Below are 26607 nucleotides of genomic sequence, written 5' to 3'. Positions count from 1 at the left end.
TTAAAAAAAAAAAAAAGAATGATACTGGGAAAAGGGTCTCCCTGAGAGAGACAGGTAGACTGGATAAAGGGGAGCCTCAAAGAAGAGGCAGCCAGACTTTGAAGCATGAGTACTAGGAGAGGTCATTACACTTAGAAGTATTGAGTCAAAATACATCTTTGAGGCTTAATGTTGCCAGCACACCTGACCCAAGTGTGCTCAACTTCATTTCCTCCAGAAGACTAGAGGGGAGCAGAAAATAGGATTTTCTTAAACAGACAAGAAAGACATACAAAAATAGAATGAATATCCCCCTCAAACCATGGGCCCCCCAGCCCCCTATAGAATGAGAGGCAAAGCACTCTGGACAAGGTGCCTGAGAAGATAAAATCAAGATTTAATGAGATAGCAAAAGTGCCAGGGGCAAGAAAGACAGGGTGGCCAACTGAGTTGGAAAAGGCTCAGTCAGAGATGAATGGAAACAGTCCCAGCCCACCCAGTGTCCTTCCAGCCTGTGGGGGGGTGTTCCTGTTGTCTGCTCACATATTCTGCCTTGCAAACCCTGAGCACAGAGTGACATGGACCTTGGGGAGGCCACCCCCATTTGGAACCAGGGCCCTAGGATTCCACTCCTACTACCTGAGCCAAATGGGAACAGAAGCCTTGGTGGGGGTAGGGGAGAGGAGAGAGAGAGAGAGAGAGAGAGAGAGAGAGAGAGAGAGAGAGAGGAGGGAGGAGGGAGGGAGGGAGGGAGGGAGATGGAAAGGAAAAAGGAGAGAGAGAACTCTCTCCGCCCCTACAGGAGGCCTGAGAGGCCCCCTGGGGCAGGGATAACGAACCTCGGTTCTTTCTCAGGGTCTAGCCTAGGGGAGCTGGAGGAGGTGGGGGAGGCGGGTGGAGGTAGTTAGAGGTGGCCGCAGTACTCTCAGACTGAGGATGAGATTGTGGGGAGGAATGGAACCAGCCTTGAATTCAGCACAACAGAAACGTTGAATACTAGTATTTGCTAGAAATCTTAAAGACCCAGAGTCAGTACTACCAACGGAATATTGGGCTTTTTTTTTTCCAGCCCTCCCCTCCTCCCAGCCCCAATATTGGGCTTTTGGTGGTTGGTATGGTGTAATAATACTGTATGCCTAAAGCATAAATGGTCACTATAATAAGCCATCTGACCTGACTTCAAAAAAGGAATGAACTTTTTAGAGATACCTGACTCCCTTTAAAAGGGAAGCTCAAGAGTACAGTGACAGGGAATCAAACCCAGCCTCCCAGGCAGGCAAGGACTTTTCCGTTGAACCACCAGTGCACACAACAGAACCTGTCAATGAACCTGTCCACCTGTGAATCTGGGGTGTGATGGTCAGCGTAAGGCTCAGCGAAGGATGGCGTCGCTGAGTTGCAATGGGTGGAGCGCCAGGTCATCCTTTCTCCCACCAGGATCCGGACACCAGGCCATAAAATTGCCCCATATGGCCAGGGGCGGCCCCACACCCGGGTGCTAATAGCCCTGTGTCCCAAGCCTCGAGTGCAGGTGAGAAAAACTCTGCCCCAGTCCAGGTTCCCAAGGAGGGGGGCTAAAGGGGACTACTGGGGCCACACATCTGTGTTCCCATTTGGCTCAGGTAGTGGGAGTGGGATCCTGGGGCCCTGGTTCCAAATGGGGGTGGCCTCCCCAAGGTCCATGTCACTCTGTGCTCAGGGTTTGCAAGGCAGAATATGTGAGCAGACAACAGGAACACCCCCCCACGGGCTGGAAGGACACTGGGTGGGCTGGGACTGTTTCCATTCATCTCTGACTGAGCCTTTTCCAACTCAGTTGGCCACCCTGTCTTTCTTGCCCCTGGCACTTTTGCTATCTCATTAAATCTTGATTTTATCTTCTCAGGCACCTTGTCCAGAGTGCCTTGCCTCTCATTCTATAGGGGGCTGGGGGGCCCATGGTTTGAGGGGGATATTCATTCTATTTTTGTATGTCTTTCTTGTCTGTTTAAGAAAATCCTATTTTCTGCTCCCCTCTAGTCTTCTGGAGGAAATGAAGTTGAGCACACTTGGGTCAGGTGTGCTGGCAACATTAAGCCTCAAAGATGTATTTTGACTCAATACTTCTAAGTGTAATGACCTCTCCTAGTACTCATGCTTCAAAGTCTGGCTGCCTCTTCTTTGAGGCTCCCCTTTATCCAGTCTACCTGTCTCTCTCAGGGAGACCCTTTTCCCAGTATCATTCTTGTTTTTTTTTTTAATTAAACCACTGTAAGATACCTAGTTACAAAGTTGTTCATGATTGTGTTTCAGATCATACAATGTAACACCTGCCCCTTCACCAGTGTACATTTTCCACCACCAATATTCCCAGTTTCCCTCCTTCTACCCCAGTCTGCCTTTACTGCAGGTACTTCTCTGTCTCTGTCACTCTGTCTGTCTGTCTCTCCCTCTCTCTCCCACTCCCTCTCTTTTGGGCATTAGGGTTTGCAGTACAGGTACTGAAAGGTACCCTTTACCTACAGTACCCCCTTCTGTCTAGGTCTTCAGTAGCTAGGTAATAACACATGATCTTTCCCACTTAGATGCAGCAGAGAAAATGGGCCTGTAGTAAATACTTTTAAGTCAGCAAGAACCAAGTCTAAAGCAATGTCCAGTAAGCACAAAGACCGCTGTCAGAGCAATGGAATAAAATTGTTTTGTGACTGAGTTCCTCTTTCACCTCTAGGCAAAGCCCCAGTTAAATTAGACAATGCACCTAAAACCCCTTTTCAGTGCGTACTCTATCCCAAGTAGGAGGTGAACTTTCCACGAAAATATTTACGATTCAATCTGGGGTCTAAGAGGAACTAACTTTAATCTTACAGTTAGTGTGTGTGTGTGTGTGTGTGTGTGTGTGTGTGTGGTGCGGGGGATGACGGAGGTTGGGGCAGGGAATATAATGAATTCGGGAGAATTCAGAACTTAATTCCTGTATTCTGTCTCCAGATCTCTCAGATCCTCTCTCACCCTAATAACCTCTTCCTTTCAGGGGGCCCCACCTCATTATACAGCCTTATGGTTCTGCAACCAAAGGCTGCTGCAAAAGCCCCAGATTTCCCACACTCCCATACTGGGCTCCTGCCTCCTCCTCCCCTTTGCACCCCTCCCCTCTGTGGGAGCCTCGTGCCTAGGGCAGCGCAGCTCGAGGTCGCCGCGTGAAGGGGGGCGGGACCGGGTCCTACCCCCCCACCCCCAGCACTCGCGGGATATAAAGCGCATGATAAGCAGGGACTCGGTCCATACCAGGGTCCGGAGGAGCGATGGTTACCCGGGATCGAGCGGAGAATAGGGATGGCCCCAAGGTGAGAGGCAGGAGGAGAGGGAGCAGTGGTTCCTCCCTGGTCATATTAGGGGAGCGCCGCTGAAACCATGGGTCAGGGAAGAGGCTGGAGACGCAGGACTTGAAGGGGGAAAGCGGTCTGGGGGACTCAAAGTGTAAACATAAAAGTAAATACTGTCTTGGTAGGACCTGCTTGGGCAGCAGAAGCAGAGGTCTGGCTGGGGCGTGAGTAATGAGAATTGGGATCTTGTTGCCTGGAAGGAGTGAAGGGGAGCTGGAGTTTGAGTTTAAAAAGCTGGAGAAACCCAGAACTAAGGGAGGAGGGTGGAAGCGAGATGGGAGGATAGGCACTGGCGGGCTGGGTAGAAGCTGGCTCACTGCAGGTTCTTAGGGAAGGTCGGGAGGGCGTTGGTTGCAGGCGCCCGAGGTCCAGGGAAGCCTTTAGTCGGCGGGGGGTGAGCGCACCGGTCCGTTAGAGGAAGAGGTGGCGCCGTCGACTGCGTAGCCTTCCTTTCTGCACCCCCTCACCGTGAGCGCCGCACTGTGCAGCCCACGTGTCGGCGCAAAGAAGTGTCCACAAACTTCTCCCCTGAGACCGAGAGAAGCTGCGCGAGATCGAGACGTAGAGAGAAAAGACGGGAAGGAAGAACAGACACCGAGTGGGAGGAGGGAGGATTCAAACCAAACCAAACCAAGCCAAAAACCAACCCCAGAGAGAGGCGGCCAGCTAGACATCGACCCTCAGGGCGTTGTTGGGGAGGAGCGGAGAGGGATCGAATGGGCCCGGTCCTAGGCGCTCTAGGGTCGTGGGGAAAGGGGTGAAGACGGGACTATCCCAGCGACGGGATCCGGACGCCGGCGCGGCCGCGCTGAGTTTTGGTCCGGTCTGCCCGCTCTCCCTCTCCTGCTGGTCGCAGATGCTGAAGCCGCTTGTAGAGAAGCGGCGCCGGGACCGCATCAACCGCAGCCTGGAAGAGCTGAGGCTGCTGCTGCTGGAGCGGACCCGGGACCAGGTCAGTAATTCTGCCAGCTAGGGACCCCAGAGCACCCCGTCCTCAAGTCCCAGGGCTTCCTACTGGGGTGGGGTGCTACACTGGCGACCCTGGCCCGAGTTCCGTCCTTGGAGTCCCATCCTAGACCCCCCTCGCTCCCAGAACGCGATCTTCTCCGCCACCACTCGGGTCTGTAAGTTTCACTGCTAGCTCGGTAAATTTCACTCCCAGAGTTGGTCCCCTTCTACCTTCGAGTCAATAAATCCTTGCTCCTTCCGCTCTGACTCAACAGCCTAGCAGAACAGCGCGAGGGGTGGCTAATATCACTGCCGAGGTTTGCGGTTTCAGATCCGTTCCTCATTCCAGGGGGTGGCTACATCCCCTCGGGTTGGACAGTTGCGTCTCAGGGTGGGCCGAGGGCCATGCTAGATCGTCACCATTCCTCATTCTGTCGCGCACTCTGCGGGCAGCGCGCAAACGCGATCCGGGGGCACCCCTAGCTCCCGCATCCCCTCTCCCTTCTTCCCCCTGCCACTTCCCCCCTCTCTCCCCACCCCTTTCTGTCTCTGCGCCCTCCCCTCCCACCTGTAGAACCTCCGGAACCCGAAGTTGGAGAAAGCAGAGATACTGGAGTTCGCCGTGGGCTACTTGAGGGAGCGGAGCCGGGTGGAGCCCCCGGGTACAGCGCGTGGCGGGGCAGCGGGGGGCGGGAGGGCGGTTTGCTGCGTCCGGGACCGGGGTAGACGGGGAGCACCCTGCGGTGGACGGTGGGCTTGGGAACGGCAGGCTCTGCTCTGAGGCCAGGTTAATAACACCCGCGCGTGTCTGTCTCTGTGTCTCCCTCATCTTCTCCCTCCGTCGGTCCGCCTGGCTTCCCGTCTCTGCTCTGTGCGTCTGTCCCGCCTCGGTCTCTCTGCGCCCCGCCCCCCTCGCCCCTGCTGGGCCCCCGCCCTGCCACCGCGGCTCCAGGGCTCCCCCGGTCCCCAGCCCAGGACGCCGAGGCGCTCGCCAGCTGCTACTTGTCCGGCTTCCGCGAATGCCTGCTCCGCCTGGCGGCCTTCGCGCACGACGCCAGCCCGGCCGCCCGCGCCCAGCTCCTGTCCGCGCTGCACGGCTACCTCCGCCCCAAGCCGCCCCGGCCGGAACCGGGAGAGTCCAGGCCCCAAGCGTCGCGCCCGCCGCTGGACCCCGCCGCCCTGGCTCCCGGCCTCGCGCTGCACCAGCGCCCCCCAGCGCACCAGGGCCCCCCTAGCCCGCGTTGCTCCTGGTCCCCGTCCCCCTGTTCCCCCCGCGCCGGGGATTCCGGCGTCCCGGCGCCCCTCTTCGGACTGCTGCCGCCGCCACCGCCACCTCACAGACAAGACGGGGCGCCCAAAGCCCCGCCGCCCCCGCCACCCGCTTTCTGGAGACCTTGGCCCTGAGCTTGGGGGTGGGGTGGGGCTGCAGGGGGTAGCGGTAGAGACTCCAGTCCGAGGGCAGCAGAGGGACCCCGGAGTCGGGGCGAGGAGGTGTTGGGGAGGGTGGCGGGGCGCGCGGGCGCAGCGCGCGGGTGAGATGTGGTCTATATTAGAGTATCTATATAAATATATATTTCCCTGGTTCCTGTCCCTTTCCCTGCCCGCCTTGCATCTAGGATTGTACACTCTCTAATTCCCGGCCCAGCCCCAGTTTCCTTCCTGAGTCCCTAGTGCATGGAATAAAGTGGTTATTAAATCCCGGTGTGTCCCCGAGCCCGGGGCCTGCCTTTATCTCGATGTCCACGCCCACTTTCCCTCCTCTTCTGTCTCCGGGTCCTCAGTCCTGCTCTCCTTGGCCCAAGCCTCGGGGAAAACAGGTAAGTAAAGGACAGCACAGTGGAGACTAAGGTTGGGAGTGGAAAACTGAAATTTCGAAAACTCAGATTAGGGTACTGGGGCGGGGAAAGGAATGAATAGCTCTAAAGAAAAGCCGGATAAAGAGAAAAAAGTGAAGTAAAATCGACTCTGGTGGGATTCGAACCCACAACCTTTGAATTACTCTCATCGCTAGAAGTCCAATGCGCTATCCATTGCGCCACAGAGCCACCTAGCGGGCGACAGCGTCTTACGGCTTACGGGTACTAGTATGAGAAAAGGGTGGGGGCGGGTGAGCTGCTGGGAGGGGTAGGAGGAAATTGGGTGGGGCAAGCAGGAGCACGTGACTGAGACCTCCCTGGAGGCTCTCCCGCTGCTGGAGAGCGCTGCAGGACTCTTAGCTTGAGAGGGCTAGGAGTTCCGGCACCGGTAAATGCGAAAGCCAGGGGCAGAGTGCAACCGAGTGTTAGTGAGTGAACGAAGGAGTACAGAATTCTGGCCACCCTCTGCGGGGTTCCTTCCAACTCAGGCGCACCCCACTTTAAAATGTGGCTTCATTCATCAAAATAAACTTGTTTTGTTTCAGATTTCTGTGTGTTTCTGCTTTTTGGGGTCTGTTTGCTATGTAATATGTAGCCTGATGGTCCGGAATCTCGATGGTTTCTAAAAGAGACCGGATAATAGAACACAATATTCACTAGTCTACTTCTTCCTTCCAGTCTCTTAGGAGGACTACGGGGTACCTTCTCTTCCGCACAGGTAGCGTGGCCGAGCGGTCTAAGGCGCTGGATTTAGGCTCCAGTCTCTTCGGAGGCGTGGGTTCGAATCCCACCGCTGCCATGTGTGAGTTTTTCTGCGTTCTTTGCAGCTGATGATTGTGGAGGCCCATCCTTTTATGAGTACTCTGGGAAGCCGTCTTAGTCTTCCCACACTGAATCTGCGCAGGTCTGCATCATAACCTCAAACCTACAAGTAAACAAGTAATGGAAGTGTTTTAACAACTGCCTCCCTTCTAACATGTATGAATATTATCTTTCAAAACTAGTGTAATTTCCTACATGTTATAATGATTTGCTGTATGTTTTCTGGGGTAGAAGTCCAATAACTCATTCTACAAAGCTCAAGGACAGCTTAATCCAGGTAGTTTTCTTTTGTAATTCTCTGATAGTTGTATTTTGCGTGTGGTACATAAACAGTTCTCTGGAAAGCTGGGGAATTTCCTGTACTAGAACAAAAGGCTTCCGAATGAAACAGAAGAGGGAAAAAAACGCAAAGGTTCCACCGAGATTTGAACTCGGATCGCTGGATTCAGAGTCCAGAGTGCTAACCATTACACCATGGAACCTTGCAGTTGTGAGTGTTCTCTGTAACTATATACATTACTAAAGTTCTTATTCTGCGTCTCCCTACTCGGCTTTTGACGAATTCAAAACTAGGTCCATTATACAATGGATGCCTTTGTCGACCATCTGAAATTTGAGTTCAGTTGTGCTGTATGTGTAAGAGACACATTGGTCCTAAAAAGACGGTACCAAAAAAAGATAGTTAAAATGTAATAACTTCAAAATATTGATTACCTCTTAAAACCATAAGACCGGGTATATTGGTTTAAAAAATGTTATTGAGAGTAATTTTTCCGTCTTTCTGTTTACTATTTAACATGGCTATTAGAAAACTTCAATTCGCGTCTATGCCATTTATGTACTGCTCGAAAATCTCTACCACTACCTCGACTGCCATTTGTTACAACCTTCTTAGCCGTAAAGCCCTGAGGCACTTATGAACAATTTTTTTTTCAACAATTTCTTTGAAAACAAGCAACGTTATTTACGACCGTCTTCTCCTTTGTCTTGTAGCAACGGATACAATCAGTATTTGTATTTCGAAACAAATACTTCTTAAACAATCAAAAAATGCTAGCGCCCGAACAGGGACTTGAACCCTGGACCCTCAGATTAAAAGTCTGATGCTCTACCGACTGAGCTATCCGGGCTCTGAGCGTCGCAGCCCTTTACTGCCTATAAGAGGTTTCACTTAGACAAGCCCTGGCTCGAAACTTGCGGACGGCGTCGTCTGTGCTCTGGAAACTTCCTCCAAATGCAGCAGATTCACCCTGGTTTCTGCTGTTTAAATCTCCTTCGCCTCGGTCACAGGCCCCCTCCAAGGCCGAGCGACGGCTGGTGCCCGTGCTGGCCGCGCGGGGCCGCTGCGGGCTGCGGGCGTCCCGGGTTTAGGGTTTGTTGGGGTCCCGGCTTCCCGGGCCGCTCGGCTCCCACCCACTGCTGGGGATCCCGGACCCCAGACCCCTGGGAGCGGCTCGGGGCGCCGAGCTGCGGCGTGGCGGAGGCCGGGAGCACCCGCGGAGCCCGGAACCGGGGGCGCCCGGGGCGGAGCGGCCAGGGTGTCTTTCTGGGCCCCGCACGCGTGAAGCCGGGCGGCGGGGGTCGGTAGGAATCAGCCCCGCGCGGCTCCGCGGCGAAGTGACTCCCGCTGACTCTCGAGCGGGACCGCGGCCGCCGAGTGCCGGGCTCGGTTCGAGCGCGCGGGGAGACCGCGCCCGGGGCCCAGGGGCGGGTGGGCGAGGGGCGCAGGCACCAGCCGGCCTGGCCCGGGAGCGGGGGCGTCACCCCCGGGCCGTCGCCGCGTCGCGTGCGCCTCCGTCTCCGAGCCTGGCCCGCCCTTCTCGGCGGGGCCGGACTCCTGATACCCATCTGGGTGAGCCCCGTCCCGGGAGCCGGAGGGACCGGCTGTGCCAGAGGCCAGCAAGCAGCCGGGGGCGGGGCAGGGGAGCCGGACGCGAGCGAGGACAGCGCTGGGAGCTTCCAGGGGACCGAGCGGAGAGCGCGAGCCCCCGGCCCCGCGCCGTCCCCCGCCCCCCAGCTCGCCGCAGCCGCCGGGCGGCCCCCGCGACATGGCCGTGTACCGCGTGTGTGTGGCCACCGGGTCCTACTTGAAGGCCGGCACGCTGGACACCATCTCTGTCACTCTGGTGGGCACGTGTGGCGAGAGTCCCAAGCAAGTGCTGGATCGCTTGGGCCGGGACTTCGCCCCGGGATCGGTGAGTGCGGGGGAGCGATTTCCGTGGGCGGGCTGTCCCGAGGACCCCCCGCCCCCCAGTTCTCATCAGGACCCCTCACCATCCATTCTGATCGGTGTCGTTCCTGGCATGATCAGCGCTACCCTGGCGGCCCGTGAAGAAGGGGAGGCGTGGGGGAGGGTAGAGGCTCGGTCCCCCGGCTTCCTAGGTCCTCCCACAGTGAAGGTGGGCTTTGGGCTGGCCTTCTCTGCAGCCGGGCTTCCTCGGCTCCGGTGCATCTGCTGCCTCCTCCGGGTCCCAGGCTTGTCTGCCCTGGTCTAAGCATGGAGTTGGGTGCCAAGCTGGCTAGTGGCACCCAGAACATGCCGTGGCCTGGCTGCCTCTGCTCGCAGGAGAGGGCACCTTCTAATTTATGCAAAAGCACCTCCTGGATTCCCTAACTAGTGGCAGTTTAGGTTTATAGTTTTGACTGAATGACAAGCAGCGAGGAGGTCCTGGTGGTTGTTCCTGGCGCTCACCTGTTGTTGTCTTGGTCTGGGCAGGTGCAGAAGTACAAGGTGCGCTGCTCTGAGGAGTTGGGGGAGCTTTTACTGCTGCGTCTGCACAAGGAGCGATTTGCTTTCTTCCCGAAGGACTCCTGGTATTGCAGTTGCATCTGTGTCACTGCCCCTGATGGGACCCATTCTTGCTTCCCCTGCTATCAGTGGATCGAAGGCTTCTGCACGGTAGAGCTACGACCGGGAACAGGTGTGCCAAAGTCGGGGGTTGGTCTGCATAGCAGAAAGCACTTGCTGGAATTATAGTTGGGGCCTTCCCAGAGCCCAGGATGTAAGGAAGAGGGATGCAATTAGGACAACTGGAATTGAAAGTCCCACGTAGATAAGAGAAAGAGGAAAGAAGCCAGCCCTGAAATGCAGTGTCTTTCTGGGCAATACTTACCACACTGGAGACAGAGAGCAGTCACATGTACTCATATATTCTCACAGCGCTCAAAGGCACCTCCTATGCCCCCTCCCCCCCACTACCCAGGTTTATCCTCACAACACATCCATCACTTCTCAAGGTGTGTTTCACTTCTCAGTCATTTATCAAGTGCACATTATATGCCCAGTGCCAGGTTCACATCAGATGCTGGGGGCACAGAAACTGAATAATACTACTTCTGGCCCTGGCTTGTTTAGTCCTGGAAAAGAGCCACACAGGAAGAAAGCTTGTTTGAACTTTGGGGTGAGACTATCCTGAATCTCTTCTATTGACATTCATCATGAAGAACATGGGGTATTTATATTGCTACGGTAGGAAGTTCTAGGGTGGGATGGGGGGTGTTGTTCCGGGCAAGGTTTAATGGGAGAAGTATAGTTTGAAAGAAGACCTAAATGATGAGATGTTATTATTATTATTATTATTATTATTAATATTATTATTATTTTGGTTTGGGGCCACACCTGGTTGTGCCCAAGGCTTACTCCTGGGTCTGTGTTTAGGGATCACTCCTGGACCATGTGTGGTGATAGGGATCAAACTTGGGTTGGTTTTATGCAAGGCAAGTGACTTAACCCCTATACGGTCTCTCTGGCCCCTCAAATGATAAGTTATTTTCATTCCCAACAGCAAGAACTATTTGTCAGGACTCTCTTCCCCTCCTCCTGGATCATCGGAAACGGGAACTCCAGGCCCGACAGGATTGTTACCGGTGAGGGTGGCTTAATTTGGCTTCTTTCCTCATCTTTATTCCAACATGAGCCTCAATCAAAGTGTTACAGACTCTGGCCCCAATTCCAACCTTGAGTGGCGAACTCCTATCAGGATACTCATTTAATATTGCCCCTGAGTCCAGATCTGAGTCCAGACCAAAAATCAACACAATCCAGAAGTCCACACACAACACTTAATTTTCCTCCTGGCGACCTCAGTATCAGAAATGACCCTTGTGGGGCCTAGTACCAGGGCTTAAACCTGGGCTGGCCGCATGCAAGAGAAACACCTTAACTGTTATACAAACCCATCTCTAAAGCAGCCTGGAAAATTGAGACTCTGATTTGAAGCTCAGTGTATACAGGCAGAAAAATCCAGTTCCTTGTCATCTACCCAGAAAGTGGGCCATTTCTAGAAGTTTTCATTTGCACCCTGTCTTTAAAAGCTAAGGCTTTTTTTGAGATACTGCCAACAGAACTGAGGCAGCTGGTGTATGTGTGTGTGTGCGTGTGTGTGTGTGTGTGTGTGTGTATGTGTGGGCTGGGGGTGTGTGAGAAGGACAGTGGTGTAATGGAAATCTAAAGTTAATATTAAAACTATGTAAATGAGATATCTCAATAAAAATATTTTTTAAAGCTAAGGTTTCGTTTACCCTACATTTGACCTGCCACCTCTGACTTATTTTTCCTGGAAGCTGGAAAGTCTATGCTCCTGGTTTCCCCCGCATGGTAGATGTTAGCAGTTTTGCAGAGATGGAGTCAGACAAAAAATTTGCCTTGACCAAAACAACACCCTGTGCAGACCAGGATGACAGGTGAGGACCTAGCCCTGGGAAGAAGGTGGAGGGACATGAAGTGTATAGTGCAATTCAAGTGTCCTCAAGTGGCTGGGGCGGGGGCACCCGGGGATCTGGCAGAGCGGAGGCGATGGGTGCTGGCAGGGCTGGGGTGGAGGTCAGGGAGGAGCTGGTGTAGGGGAGGTCTGGGGATTGGATTGGGGAGGAGAGACGGAGAGAACTGGGGGAGGAGATTCTCTGACTGGCTTCTGTCCTTGTGCTTCCCCAGCAGTGGGAATAGGAAACTTCCTGGTTTCCCCATGAAAATTGACATCCCGTCCCTGCTGCATATGGAGCCCAATATTCGTTACTCTGCCACCAAGACGACCTCGCTGCTCTTCAATGCCATTCCTGCGTGAGGCCACTGTCTTCTGCACAGCTGCTCATCACCTTCCTGCCCTGCTCCTTGGAGGCTCGTCCTCGTCTCTACCCACCATTTCACAACTCTCTGCTCCCCAACCTCCCCTTGATTTTCCTGGTCTCCCTTCTCTTTCCTTAGGCTCCTTCACTCTCTCTCTCCCCATCACCTTCTCTTTGCTCCCCAGCCTTCTCTCCTCTTTCCATTCCTCAAACCAGGAGAGAGAATCACGCACCTGCTCTTCAGTGTAGATGGAGAGACCCGGCACTTAAACTTTAGAGAGGTGGTCAGACACCTAGGTTCAAATCCTACAACTTTCTAGCTGGGTAACCTTGGTTTTTCGCTTAAGCCTCTAAGGAATGTCCTCATTTGTAAGTGACAATATTCATGCCTACCTCATAGTTTATGTGAGAGAATTCTCAGCACAAACTCATAGTACAGAGGGTAAGGCACTTGTCTTGCATCTGGCCAACTCAGGTATGTCCTCTGAGCCCTGCTGGGAGTAAGCCCTGAGAATAGAGACAAGAGCAAGCCTTGAACACAATTGGGAGTGATCCAAAAAGCAAAACCCGTTTTTTTTTTTTTTTCCTCAGAGGGTGTGATGGATTACAGAGCGGTATAATATTGAGCTGTGAGAATTCACAGTGTGGTTAGGGAGATGTGTTGCAACATTAATTAGCTTTGAGAGGAGGAGTTATTAATAATTTGAGTCAACTGCTGAGGCTCAGAGTATGACTTTGCTGGATGGCTACAGTCAACACAAATCAGAGCGGGCCCAGAGGTGACTCCTGGGAAAACAGGTGGGACTGAAGCTAGGAAAGGACCACCGGCTGGGAGAGAGCAGATGAGGGGAGAAAGGGTGGGTTCTGGGCAGAGCCAGGTGTTTTTGGTGGGAGAAATGAAGAGCCAGGCAGCCTGTGTGTATGTGGCTGCAGTAGTTGGTCCAGGGGAGTTAGCTTGTTATATGAACTGTGACAGGGAAGGACTCAGGAGACCACCAGGATATCAGGGTTTAGAGAAGAGCCAGTGGGAAGAGGGAGCTGGCATTTGGCATTATCTGGGCATTTAAAGAGAGAAGGGAATGATAGAATGGGGAACTGAACATGTTCTGAAGGTGTCTGTGCGAGGCCCTTGCAAAAGGAGGACCTGCTTTCTCTTTTACTGTCTCCTCTGTTCCTGCTCAAATGCCAGAGCTCCTGCAAGATTTTCCCATCTTTTGGGTCTTGAATAGGTAGCCTGCTACGTACTTACTTACTCGTGGAATGTGGTGTGAGTGATTTAGTGAGCACACAGGAAGTTGTTCCTGAATTTGTCAGTTGACCGATACCCCCTTACCCACCTGCATTCTCCAGGTGCCCCCACGCTTCATGACACATTGGTATTCTTTTCTTTCTTTTTTGGCTTTTTTGGGTCACACCCAGCAGTGCACAGGGGTTACTCCTGGCTCTGCACTCAGGAATTACCCCTGATGCTGCTCAGGGGACCATATGGGATGCTGGGAATCGAACCCGGTTTGGTCGTGTGCGAGGCAAATGCCCTACCCGCTGTGCTATTGCTCCAACCCTGACACATCGGTATTCTTAATCAGCCTGGTGTCCTGTGAATTTGGTTTGACCCAGCTGGTGGGACATACTGAGCCCTAGGGAGCCCAAGATATCAAGAGAGATGATATGAATACAATGGTTCTCCCTTCCTTCCTTCCTTCCTTCCTTCCTTCCTTCCTTCTTTCCTTCCTTCCTTCCTTCCTTCCTTCCTTCCTTCCTTCCTTCCTTTTCTTTTTTTGGGGTGTGTGTTTGGAACATGGCGAATTGGCTCAGGTCTTACTCCTGGCTCTGTACTCAGGGATCACTCCTGATGGGGGCCATACGGGATGCTGGGTTGACAAGGTGCAAGGCAGGCGCCCTGCCTCCTGTACTATATCGTCAACCCCTGCACTGTTTTTTTCAGTGCGATTCTAAGAGTGATGAGCATTTTCTGAAAGATAGACCCAAAGCATATGTTTTGAGGGTGGTCAGTTCACATGACATCATCTAAGATGTGCTCAAAAGAGAGATGGGTGTCTGGGGACCAGAAAGAAGTATAGCACAGTGGGTAGGATGACCTGGGTTCGATCCCTGGCACTCCACATGGTCCCCTGAGCACTGTCAGGATTAAGCTCAGAGGCAGGAGGAAACCCTAATGTGATGAAAGGGGGCTTCACACACACCTGGTTGTGGTGCACCTCTTTTTTTTTGCTTTTTGGGTCACACCTGGCGATGCACAGGGGTTACTCCTGGCTCTGCACTCAGGAGTCACTCCTGGCGGTGCTCAGGGGACCATATGGGATGCTGGGAATCGAACCCGGGTCAGCTGCATGCAAGGCAGATGCCCTACCCGCTCTGCTGTCTCTCTAGCCCCCTGTGGTGCACCTCTTGACTGTGTATCATTTTCTTTTTTGAAGCAAACAATTTTATTTGGGGGTTCTTAGGAAAGGGAAGGAGGGAGAGAAAGAGAGGAACATGCTCTAGCGAGAACACAGGCTTCTCCAAGGGCAGAGAGAGCCCCTACACATGCCTGATCGTTAGATACAAAAGCACACATCTCAGGAGGATGCGACATATGCTCAGTTGCCACATGTGCTTGGCCACGTGGGCACAAACCGCACAGGGACTCGAGCAGCATTTGCACTGACTTTGGTATCATTTTAATTGTGGTAGCACCCTTCTTTAATTTTTAAAATTTTTGATTGAATCACCGTGAGATACAGTTACAAAGCTTTCAATCATAACATGATCAAACACCCATCCCTCCTCCCATGTACATTTTCCAGCACCATGACCTCAGTATCCTACCACCCCCATCCCACCCCACCCCCTGCCTCTATGGCAGACACTTTCCTTCTTTCTCTCTACTTTTGGGCATTATGGTTTGAAATACAGATACCGTTTGGTCTTTTGTCTACTTTAAACACACATCTCCCATCCCGAGTAATTCCTCCAACCATCATTGACTTAGTAGTCCCTTTTCTATCCCACCTGTCTTCTTCCCCAGCTCATGAGACAGGCTTCCAACTGTGGAGCAATCCTCCTGGCCCTTGTCTCTACTGTCCTTGGGTGTTAGTCTTATGCTATGTTATTTTATATTCCATAAATGAGTGCAGTCACTCTATGTCTTCCCCTCTCTTTCTGACTCATTTCACTTGGTGTGATACTCTCCATGTCCATCTACTTACAAGCAAATTTTATGACTTTATCTTTTATAACAACTGCATAATATTCCATTATGTAGGTGTACCATAGTTTCTTTAACCAGTCGTCTATTCCTGGGAACTCGGGTTGTTTCCATATTCTGGCTATTATGAACAATGCTGCAATGGACATACAAGTGCAGATGTCATTTCTGCTGTGCTTCTTTGCATCCCCAGGATATATTCCCAGAAGTGGTATTGCTGGATCATATGGAAGCTCAATTTCTAGTTTTTTGAGGAATGCCCATATTGTTTTCCCAAAAGGCTGTACCAGTTGGCATTCCCACCAACAATGATGGAGAGTCCCTTTCTCCCCACATCCACGCCAGCACTGGTTGTTCTTTTTTTTTTTTTTTAATTTTTATTAGTGAAACACCATGAGGTACAGTTGTAGACTTACAGATTTTTGTGCTTGCGTTTCAGTTATACAATGATCGAATACCCATCCCTCCACCAGTGCCCATTCTCCACCACCACTGATCCTAGTATCCCTCCTACCCCCCTGTTCTTATTCTTTTTGATGTGTGCCAGTCTCTGTGGTGTGAGATGATATCTCATTGTTGTTTTGATCTGCATCTCCCTGATGATTAGTGATAATGAGCATTTTTTTGTGTGTCTTTTGGCCATTCAGATTTCTTCTTTGAGGAAGTTTCTGTTCATTTCATCGCCCATTTTCTTATGGGATTGGATATTTTTTTCTTGTAGAGTTCAACCAATGCCTTGTATATCTTTGATATTAATTCCTTATCAGAGGGTATTGGGTGAATATCCTTTCCCATTCTGTCGGCTATCTTTGTATCCTGGTCACTGTTTCTTTTGAGGTGCAGAAGCTTCTTAGTTTAATGTAGTCCCATTTGTTTATCTTTGCTTGGTCAGTGGTATTTCATCTTTGAAGATACCTTTAGCTTCAATATCATGGAGGGTTTTGATGAGCTGTTTTTCAATGTACATTACAGATTCTGGTCTGATATCAGGGTCATTAATCCATTTTTTATTGGGCTTTTGTATATGGTGTTAGGTAGAGGTCTGAGCTTGTTTTTTTGCACATAGCTGTCCAGTTTTGTCAGCACCATTTGTTAAAGAGGTTTTCCTTGCTCCACTTCATATTTCTTGATCCATTATCAAAAATTAGATGATCATAATTTGAGGGTGTTTGTAAGGATATTCAACTCTATTCCATTCGTCTGTGGATCTGTCTTTATTCCAATACCATGTTGTTTTAACTACTACTGCTTTGAGGTACAGTTTGAGGTTGGGGAAGGTGATGCCTCTTATCTTCCCCCCCAAGAATTGCTTTAGCTATTTGTGGGGACTTATTGTTCCACATGAATTTCAGGAGTGTTTGATCAATTTCTTTGAAAAATGTCATGGGTATCCTTATAGGGATCACATTGAATCTGTATAATGTTTTGGGGGTATTGCCATTTTGACAATGTTAATTCTTTCAGTCCATGAGCAGGGGATGTGTTTCCATTTCTTCGTGTCCTCTTATTTCTTGAAGTAGCATTTTGTAGTTTTCTTTGTACAGGCCCTTTACCTCCTTACTTAAGCTGATTCTAAGGTACAGCGGTAGGGCGTTTGCCTTGCACGTAGCCAACATGGCCAACCCGAGTTCGATTCCTCCACCCCTCTCGGAGAGCCCAGCAAGCTTCCGAGAGTATCTCGCCCGCACGGCAGAGCCTGGCAAGCTACCCGTGATGTATTCAATATGCCAAAACACAGTAACAACAAAGTCTCCAGTGGAGATGTTACTGGGCCCGCTCGAGCAAATTGATGAACAACGGGAAGACACAGGATTTCACAGGACACAAGATTATTTAAAATTTTTTTTTTTTTTGCTTTTTGGGTCACACCCGGTGATGCACAGGGGTTACTCCTGGCTCTGCACTCAGGAATCACCCCTGGCGGTGCTCAGGGGACCATATGGGATGCTGGGAATCGAACCTGGGTTGGCTGTGTGCAAGGCAAACGCCCTACATGCTGTACTATTGCTCCAGCCCCACCAGACATTTTTCAAAAGCATAAAATAATACAAGCTCGTTATAAAAACTTCACACAATTCAGAAATCCCTAAAGCAAAAAATACACTCTTTACCCTAAGGTCCCCAACCCCACTTTTTATTATTATTATTTTTAGTGAAACACCATGAGGTACAGTTGTAGATTTACAATTTTTTGTGCTTGGGTTTCAATTATACAATGATCAAATACCCATCCCTCCACCAGTGCCCATTTTCCACCACCATGGATAATATCCCTCCCACCCCCATCCCTCCCATCTCACCCTGACTCTGTGGCACCCAACCCCACTTTTATCAGTCCAGTGTACATATGTTTGTACATTGGTTGTGGTTAGCGAGACGGTCATTGCTGGCCTTATCTAGTACAAGATTTGAGAGAGGAAGCTGAAACTATTGGTGAAATTGACTTCTGGGAACTTCCTGGTCATTTCAGCAGCCTGGGATGCTGTCGAAATGCTGTCGCCAGTTCTGTGGGCAGAGGGGTATTAGTGAAGACGTATGACAAGATGGAAGCAGAAATAACAGGCTAAAACACCAGTGAGGACTCATCCGCACACCTGGTCACTTGCACCAAGGGGGTTTTGGGTCACCCCTACAAGATCTCAGGATGCCACCAGACTTTCTCCCATGTGGACTGTTAGGCACCTTGGCTCTGGGCAATATTGAATTTGTCAGGTCTTTTCAGATCTCTAGCAGGGACACAGTGTCCCTGGCATCAGTTCCCACTTCTATTTTCCCTCTGATCAGGTCATTAGGCATGAAGCTTCGAGGCCTGCTGGACCGAAAGGGCTCTTGGAAGAAGTTGGAAGACTTGAGAAATATTTTCTGGTGCCACAAGACCTTCACTTTACGTATGTAGAATCAGGAGGAGTTGAGGAGTTGCCCCTGTCTGTGCTTAGACTCTCCCTGCTCCATTCTGGAAGGAACTCTCTTCCGGTCCACTCCAGGAAGCAGTTGGAATCCAGTGGGAGGAGATTCCGGGAGCAATCTAGGAACAACCTTGGTATTGCTACCAGTGAGCTCCCAGATTCCCAGCATCCCCCACTCCTCTGAGGGCGGGGGGGGGGGGGGACCAGGACAGGGATTAAAGACAAAGGGGTATTTTGCTTGCTTGGGAGAGTGTAAAGGCTCACTTAGGGAGTTGTCCTCCTGATCAGGGACACTCATTTTTTTTCTCCTATTCTGGCCATTATGAGATCTGGGCTTTGGCTGAATATAGGTTCAAATCCCTGGTTTGCCCTTCAACTGAGCATCATTCCATACTTGTATCTCAGCAGTCAGAGTTATATTGAAGCTATAATTATATTTCAGAAATTGCTGGGAGGAAAACATAAGCCACAGTGATAAGGCAAGGGGTAGACAGAACATCATTTAGGAAGGTAGGTTCCAGACCAATCTGCTCCCTCTCTTGCCCATAGAGTATGTCACAGAGCACTGGTGTGAGGACCGTTTCTTTGGATACCAGTACCTGAATGGTGTCAATCCTGTCATGATCCATTGCATTTCCAGCTTACCCAGCAAGTTTCCTGTGACCAATGACATGGTATCCCCTTTGCTGGGACAGAGTACCTGCCTGCAGACAGAGCTAGAGGTGGGTGAGGCTCTTGTGATTGGCCCTGACAGGAGGGAGGTGGGTATTTGGCCTTATGGTTAGGAGATGTGGTAATGATGCTGGATTTCCAATCAGAGAAGCCAGGTAAAAAGTTGACTAATGTGACCTCAGTTGGCCTTCTGGTAAGGGTGGAGCCCCCAATATTGCTTACTGCAAGTACCAAGCATTGTTGTTGTTGTTGTTATTTTGCATTTGGGGTCATTCCCAGTTGTGCTGGGGGAATCTCCTTGCTTGGTGATGGGGCTTGCTCCCAGAGGTGCTCAGGATGCCCGAATCAAAACGTCTGCCACTGACGCACTAAGCACTACTGAGGCCCAAGCAGGAGTGGCAGTGACTAGGAGGGATGCAGAACTCAAAGGGAGGTCACTCTGAGCCTCTGTGCGACCCGCAGAGGGGGAACGTCTTCCTGGCTGACTACTGGATCCTGGCCGAGGCTCCTGTCCACTGCCTAAACGGCCGCCAGCAGTATGTGGCCGCCCCGCTCTGCCTGCTGTGGCTCAACCCCCAGGGGGCGCTGCTGCCCTTGGCGATCCAGGTGAATTGGGGCTGGGGCCTCCGGGAGGATGTGTGTGTGGGGGGGGCGGGGGGCGGTGGGGGGAGTCTCAGGGGCCACTGCTCGCTGGTGGTGGTCTTGAGCTTCATCTCATTGCCCTGAGACGCAGCTCGGTCAGACCCCCGGGCCCGATTGCCCCATCTTTCTGCCCACCGACGCCGAGTGGGACTGGCTGCTGGCCAAGACGTGGGTGCGAAACTCCGAGTTCCTGGTGCACGAGAACAACACGCACTTTCTGTGCACCCACTTGCTGTGCGAAGCCTTCGCCATGGCCACGCTGCGGCAGCTGCCGCTCTGCCACCCCATCTACAAGGTGTGTTTGACCCCTGAGTGGGCCCTGCGGGAGCGGCCCTGAGCGGCCTCCTGTCCTGACCGCCGGCACCCGCCCTCCTTCCGCCTGCAGCTCCTGCTTCCGCACACGCGCTACACGCTGCAGGTGAACACCATCGCTCGGGCCACGCTGCTCAACCCCGAGGGCCTTGTGGACCAGGTGCGGCCTCCCTGTTCCGAGGCCTTCCCTCCCATCCCTGCTAGAAGCCCGGTCCACCCCGCTCTCCCCTTTTCCCGCGAGTCCCGCTCAGAAACCCCTGAGCCTCCTACTAATCCCACCCAAGGACCCATCTGCCCAGGCGCACTTTGTGGGGGTCCTGGAGCTGTGGGTGGTTGGGCCCTCCCACCTGACCGCTGTGGGACATTTCACACCTCCCTGCCTCCAGGCTTTCAGCTCTTCAGTCTCCTCAGCTATCCCAAACCTAAGTATCACAAACTCTGTAAGAAGTAGTAGAGCAGTGTCCCATACTGGGCCCCAGTGGCAGTTTGGTAACCCCCTCCTGGACTGCTTGGCCACCAGAAAAATCCCTTCTGCTGAGTCTTAAGCACCAGCCACAGGATCTGAGCTGTGCTGTTCCCAGGTCACATCCATCGGTCGGCAAGGCCTCCTCTACCTCATGAGCACCGGTCTGGCCCACTTCACCTACACAGATTTCTGCCTTCCGGACAGCCTGCGGGCCCGTGGCGTCCTGAGTATCCCCAGCTTCTACTACAGAGATGACGGCCTGAAGATCTGGGCCGCTATTGAGAGGTTAAGTTCTGCAAACCTACAGCAAATCTGGGCCACTCCTGGCCTAGGGGCACTGTGCTCCCGTGCGCCTGCAGCCTGGGGGCTCGGTGCTGGGGGGTTCAGTGTTTTCAGGCACCAGCATGGGGTTCTAAGGGTGACAGTTGGGGTCCCTACGGGGAAAGCTCTGGTGTGTGAGTGAATACAGAGGCTAAGGGCGAGGAGGACAGGTTGTCCAGAGGAGTCTTTTCTTCAGGAAGCCAAAAGGGGTGGGGTGGAATGGTATAGCAAGAGTCAGTTCCTTCTTGCTACCCCTGTACAGAAAGAAGGCCCAGAGCATCGCTTCCCCTGAAGAGTGTGTGTCACTCACAGAGACTGGCTCCACTGAACCTCCATGGACCTTCAGTGGATTCTGGTTTTCTGGCTGTCTCCCACCTCAAGGGGCATGGTGCCTTGGTTTTCTGGCTAGTTCTGAGCCCACAGTTCCTTCCATGACATGGTATTTCTTTCCTGCAGTTTTGTCTCAGAAATTGTGGGCTACTATTATCCAAATGATGCATCTGTACAGCAAGATTCCGAACTGCAGGCCTGGGTTGCAGAGATTTTCACTCAGGCGTTCCTGGGCCGGGAAAACTCAGGTATCCATTGTCCATCCCCCTAGCACAGACTTTCAGGGATCTTGTGTTCCTTCGAGGTACTTCCTCTATTTAAGCTCCGCTGACTAGATGAGAAGTAGGCTTAGAGAAGGCTCATAAATGGTAAGTGGCAGAGGCGGTACCCACTGGGCTACAACTTGGTCTTCAGGTGAGCCCCCTGCTTGCTGGGTCTATGGATGTGTCACAGAGTTATCTCTGGACTCAAGCACAAAGTCTGGAAACTTCTCTTATACTCTGTCATGCAGGATGGAGTATTCATGACCTCTCTCGCTACCACTACCCTTTCTCACGTCCTTTTGACTCTGTGAAGTAGCTCAGCTCCACTGTTGGCTCCTCATTCCTAAGTCCCGCTTATGAGAGAGATCATTCTGTCTCTGTCCCTTTCCTTCTGACTGACTTCACTCAGCATGAATCATCTAGTTTCATCCATATTGCTGCAAATTGCATGATTTGTTCTTAGAGCTACAAGTATTCCACTGTATATACTATGCGGTACACCACAACTTCCTGATCCATTCATCTGTAGATGGGTATTTGGGTTGTTTTCATGTCTTGGCTGTTGTACTCAGGATGGTGATAAACTTGGGTGTGCATGTACCTTTCAAATTAATGTTTTTGTGTTTGGGGTATAGAAGCCAAGAAACGGCTTCTATTGCTTCCCTTTTAAAATTAAAAAAAAAAGTTGGGGGCTGGAGTGATAGCACAGTGGGTAGGGCATTTACCTTGCACGCGGTCGACCTGGGTTCGATTTCCAGCATCCCGTATGCTTTCCCTGAGCACCGCTGGGAGTAATTCCTGAGTGCATAAGCCAGGAGTAACCCCTGTGCATTGCTGGGGTTGACCCAAAAAAGAACAAATAAATTTTTTAAAAAATTTTAATTTAAAGGCCCTCCCGTTGATCGTCGATTTGTTCGCGCGGGCCCAGTAACGTCTCCATTGGAGACTTTGTTGTTACTGTGTTTGGCATATCGAATACGTCTCGGGGAGCTTGCCAGGCTTTGCCGTGCGGGTGAGATACTCTCAGTAGCTTGAGCGATAGCACAACGGGTAGGGCGTCTGCCTTGCACGCAGCCAACATGGCCGACCCGAGTTCAATTCCCCCGCCCCTCTCGGAGAGCCCGGCAAGCTACCGAGAGTATTCGATATGCCAGACACAGTAACAACAAAGTCTCTGATGGAGATGTTACTGGGCCCGCTCAATCAAATCGATGATCAACGGGAGGGTCTTTGCTTTACTTTAATTTAATTTTTTAATCGAATCACAAAACAGTGAGATACACAGCTGTTCATGACTGGAATTCAGTCATATAATGTTCCAACACCCATCCCTTCACCAGTGCATATTTCCCACTATTGCTTTCCTTAAAGGCTAGCCAGAAAAAATTCCCAACAACAGTGGGTGAGGGTTCCTTTTTCACCACAACACCTGCCAACACTGACTGTTCCCAGACTTTGCTTGTTTCTGGGCCACAGCGATACTCAGGGCTTACTTCTGGTTCTTCACTCAGGGATCACTCCTGGCAAGCTTGGGGGGGGATCATATGGGGTGTTGGGAATTGAATCTGAGTCAACCAAGTGTTCTCCCTGCCGAACTATTTGCTCTGGGCTCAATTTCTAAACTTTTTAATATGTACCATACTCACTTGTATAAGAAGATATCACTTTTTTACTCCTGGCAGAGCTCAGGGGACCATATGGGATGCTGAGAATTGAACCCGGGTCGGCCTCGTGTAAGGCAAATGTCCCACTCCTCCTACTTGCTGTGCTATTGCTCCACCCCTCACATTGTTGTTTTGATTTGCATTTCCCTAATCAAGGGTGATGATAAGAACTTTTTCATATGCCCTTTGGCCATCCATTTGTCTTATTTTTTTAATCATTTTTTTAATTAGCGAAACACTTTGAAGTACAGTTGTAGACTTACAAATTTTTGTGCTTGGGTTTCAGTTATACAACGATCGAGTACCCATCCCTCCACCAGTGCCCATTCTCCACCACACTGATCCCAGTATCCCTCCCACCCCCCATCCCCCCCATCCCACCCTATCTCTGTGGCAGGGCATTCCCTTTTGAGTTCTCTCTCTCCTTTTGAGTGCTGCGGTTTGCAAAAGAGACATTGAGTGGCAATCATGTTCTGTCTATAGTCTACTCTCATCACGCATCTCCCATCCTGGGAGGAACCTCCCAGCATTTGTCTTCTTTGAGGAAGTGTTTGTTCATCTCCTCCCTCCATTTAAATTGAACTGAAAACAAAGAAATTTACATAGGGAAAAATAGGGAAGGCAACCTATTGCCTGTTCACCCACCCACCCTATTCACAATTGGTGATGTCTTGAGATATTTGATCAATCTGTTGCTTTCTCTTAAAAGCTTTAAAGTAAATTACATAATTTTTATTTACATATGTTTAATATGATTATATATATTTAGTACTTACTATCTTTCCAATATGCATCTCAAAATGCTGTGATTAGTTTTTGTTTTGGGGTCATACTGGCTGTGGTTTAGGGGCTATTCCTGGTTCCTTTTTCTGTGCTCAGGATGCTATGCGGGGCTAGGGATTGAACCAGGGTCTCCCACATTTGCTCAGCCTATTAAACAGTCTCTCACTGATCCTGGGAACTGTACACTGGTGGAGGGATGGGTGTTGGAACACTGTATGACTGAAACCTAATCATGAACAGCTTTGTAAGAGTATACCTCACAGTGATTAAAAATAAATAAATAGGGGCTGGAGCAATAGCTCAGTGGGTAGGGCGTTTTCCTTGCGGGTTCGATTCCCAGCATCCCATGTGGTCCCCTGAGCACCACCAGGAGTAATTCCTGAGTGAAGAGCCAGGAGTAACGCCTGTGCATTGCCGGGTGTGACCCAAAAAGAAAAAAAAAAGTCTCTGACACTCAAGTGACATTTTTGTGTACAACCACGGTCACGGTCACGGTCCTCCCGTTGTTCATCGATTTGCTCGAGCGGGCCCAGTAATGTCTCCATTGGAGACTTTGTTGTTACTGTGTTTGGCATATCGAATACGTCACGGGCTGCTTGCCAGGCTGTACAACCACAAATAACAAAAATGACAATAATGTCTAATATTTAATTCATCTGTCACTGTCACTGTCCTCCCATTGTTCATGGATTTTCTCGAGTGGGCCCAGTCATATTCAAATTTATTCACTAGTACATTTCTCTCTGTTGAGTCTGCTAATTCTGGGGTCAATTAAGGGTTTCAGTTGATACAGTTATTTCCTGATTTTTAATTTTTTTTGTAGAATTTCTCTATGTACCTCTATTTATTTATTTGTTTGCTTATTTATTTTAGTAGGGGAACATCCAGCAGTACTCAGGGGCTACACCCAGCTCAGTGCTTGGGAATGCCCATGGCAATGCTCAGGGGATCATGTAAAAACCTGGGCACCCTGCATGTTCTCTTGCCCTTTGAGTCACCTCACTGACCCATTGTCCCTTTAAACCTGACATCTGGGCCCAGGGCAATAGTACGTAGTGTTGGGCATTTGCCTTGAACATGGCATCCCATATGTTCGCCCCCCCCCCCCCACTGCCAGAAGTGCCTGGACGAATTCCGCACAACTTCTCACCTGCCAATTGCATTTCATTGCTTTCTCAGAATTTACTCGTTCTGTTCCTCAATTCCCTGTGCTTTTTTTCAGTGGGATGTTATATATGAAATTGAATATTTTTTTTTATAAGGATGTTCCTCAGGGGCATGGAACAATAGCATAGCGGGTAGGGCGTTTGCCTTGCACGCGGCCAACCCGGATTCGATTCCCAACATCCCATATGGTCCCCCAAGCACTGCCAGGAGTAATTCCTGAGTGCACAGCCAGGAGTAACCCCTGAGCATCGCCGAGTGTGACCCAAAAAGCAAAAAAAAAAAAAAAATGTTCCTCAGAGCCTTGATATACAGAGGGTAGAGTGTTTGTCTTGCATGCAGCTGACCCAACTTTGATCTCCAGTGCTACTTAGGGTTCCCCCGCCATCCACTGCAGCCCCCCAGCCCTATCAGGAATTATCTTAGAGGGTAGAACAAGGAGAAAACCCTGAGCACTGCCAAGTGTGGCCCCGAAACAAAAGCTAACAAAAAGAAGAAGGAAGAAGGAAGAAGGAAGAAGAAGGAGAAGGAGAAGGAGAAGGAGAAGGAGGAGAAGGAGAAGGAGAAGAAGAAGAAGAAGAAGAAGAAGAAGAAGAAGAAGAAGAAGAAGAAGAAGAAGAAGAAGAAGAAGAAGAAAAAGAAGAAGAAGGAAGAAGGAAGAAGAAGAAGAAGAAGAAGAAGAAGAAGAAGAAGAAGAAGAAGAAGAAGAAAAAGAAGAAGAAGGAAGAAGAAGAAGAAGAAGAAGAAGAAGAAGAAGAAGAAGAAGAAGAAGAAGAAGAAGAGAAAATAAGAAAAGAATGACCTTCAGGTGATGCTATATCCTTTGCATTGCATCGCATTGGGAAGCACATAATGCTGGGTTTTCTCACTTACAGTGATGATAAGAGTGACTTCTGAGTATAGTGGATTAACCAGATCTCTTTTGGATCTTTTATTTATTAAAAATTTTTGGTTTGCTTGTTTGGGGCCACATTGACATTGCTCAGGAGCCTCCCCGAGCTTGGCAGCTTAGTCTTTATTTTTTTTCTTTCAGGGGTTGCTCCAGGCTCTCCACTCAGGAATTATTCCTGGCAGCACTCAGGGAACCATATGGAATCCTGGGGATCCACCCCGGGTTGGCCATGTGCGAGGTAAAGGCCTTACACATCACTCTGGCCCCCCAGCTTGGTCTTTGGGAGTTCACTCCTGTCAGTTCTCAGGAGGAGCATGAGATGCTGGGGATTGAACCCAAGCCTCCTTGTAGGCAAAGCATGGCCATTAAGCTGTCTCTTCAGGACTTCTTTTGGAGATGTTAATTTTTAATTTTTTTTTGAAAAAACACGATACTTTCTTTTTAACAAGATACTTTTTACTGAATAAAACTTACTTAGGAAGATGTGAGGGAGGAAGAAGGAAAGGAACATGAACTTGAAAGAACAAGCAAGCACAGAGACATAGAAGTGGGATACGTCTTCAATGAAAAAGACGGGCTTGAAGAGCAAGCCTTTTCTGGATCTTTTTTGTTGTTTTTGGATCACATCCAGCAGCGCTCAGGACTTAGTTCTGGCTCTTTTATTTTTAATTTTCATTCTTTTTTTTTTGCCACACTCAGCAATACTCAGGGGTTACTCCTGGCTCTCCACTCAGGAATTTCTCCTAGCGGTGCTTAGGGGACAATATGGGATGGTGAGGATTGAACTTGGGTCAGCCATATGCAGAGCAAGCACCCTACTGGCTATAGTATCTCTCCAGCCCCTGGATTTAAAAGAAATTAATTATCAATAATTGATTTTTTAGTTTTTTTTTCTTTTTTCGGGGGGCGGATACTATACACAGTGATGCTCATGGCTTACTCCTGGGTCTGTG

The 26607-nt window shown here is 50.5% G+C and overlaps 2 protein-coding genes and 4 non-coding genes across 6 annotated transcripts in view; 3 read left to right on the top strand and 3 right to left on the bottom strand.

Annotated features, from left to right (window-relative positions):
- The first annotated feature begins 4067 nt into the window (after positions 1-4067).
- Positions 4068-5693, top strand: HES7 (hes family bHLH transcription factor 7). Its single transcript, XM_056115023.1, has 3 exons — positions 4068-4293; positions 4864-4951; positions 5242-5693. The coding sequence occupies exons 1-3, from the start codon at positions 4198-4200 to the stop codon at positions 5691-5693; spliced, it is 636 nt and encodes a 211-aa protein (XP_055970998.1). The 5' UTR covers positions 4068-4197.
- Positions 5694-6249: 556 nt separating this feature from the next.
- On the bottom strand, positions 6250-6334 carry TRNAR-UCU (transfer RNA arginine (anticodon UCU)). The gene is given in 2 exon segments: positions 6250-6285; positions 6298-6334. It is a non-coding gene; the product is annotated as a tRNA-Arg (tRNA).
- Positions 6335-6862: 528 nt separating this feature from the next.
- Positions 6863-6944, top strand: TRNAL-UAG (transfer RNA leucine (anticodon UAG)). The gene has a single exon. It is a non-coding gene; the product is annotated as a tRNA-Leu (tRNA).
- Positions 6945-7377: 433 nt separating this feature from the next.
- TRNAQ-CUG (transfer RNA glutamine (anticodon CUG)) lies at positions 7378-7449 on the bottom strand. Its single transcript has one exon. It is a non-coding gene; the product is annotated as a tRNA-Gln (tRNA).
- A 575-nt stretch (positions 7450-8024) lies between these two features.
- On the bottom strand, positions 8025-8097 carry TRNAK-UUU (transfer RNA lysine (anticodon UUU)). Its single transcript has one exon. It is a non-coding gene; the product is annotated as a tRNA-Lys (tRNA).
- An 879-nt stretch (positions 8098-8976) lies between these two features.
- Positions 8977-26607, top strand: part of ALOXE3 (arachidonate lipoxygenase 3) — a 30988-nt gene continuing 13357 nt past the window's right edge. The window contains exons 1-12 of the mRNA XM_056115015.1: positions 8977-9162; positions 9684-9888; positions 10753-10834; positions 11531-11650; positions 11901-12026; positions 18024-18127; positions 18695-18867; positions 19280-19423; positions 19551-19754; positions 19845-19931; positions 20353-20522; positions 21015-21136. Of these exons, the coding sequence (XP_055970990.1) occupies positions 9016-9162; positions 9684-9888; positions 10753-10834; positions 11531-11650; positions 11901-12026; positions 18024-18127; positions 18695-18867; positions 19280-19423; positions 19551-19754; positions 19845-19931; positions 20353-20522; positions 21015-21136 (1684 nt within the window). The 5' untranslated portion in view covers positions 8977-9015. The remainder of the gene's footprint in view (positions 9163-9683; positions 9889-10752; positions 10835-11530; positions 11651-11900; positions 12027-18023; positions 18128-18694; positions 18868-19279; positions 19424-19550; positions 19755-19844; positions 19932-20352; positions 20523-21014; positions 21137-26607) is intronic.

Source organism: Sorex fumeus, unplaced genomic scaffold (assembly GCF_029834395.1).
Source record: "Sorex fumeus unplaced genomic scaffold, SorFum_2.1 ptg000028l, whole genome shotgun sequence".
In the NCBI taxonomy this organism is placed as follows: domain Eukaryota; kingdom Metazoa; phylum Chordata; class Mammalia; order Eulipotyphla; family Soricidae; genus Sorex; species Sorex fumeus.
The sequence above is the reverse complement of the archived record's forward strand: the minus strand, read 5'-3'. Positions and strand labels throughout refer to the sequence as shown.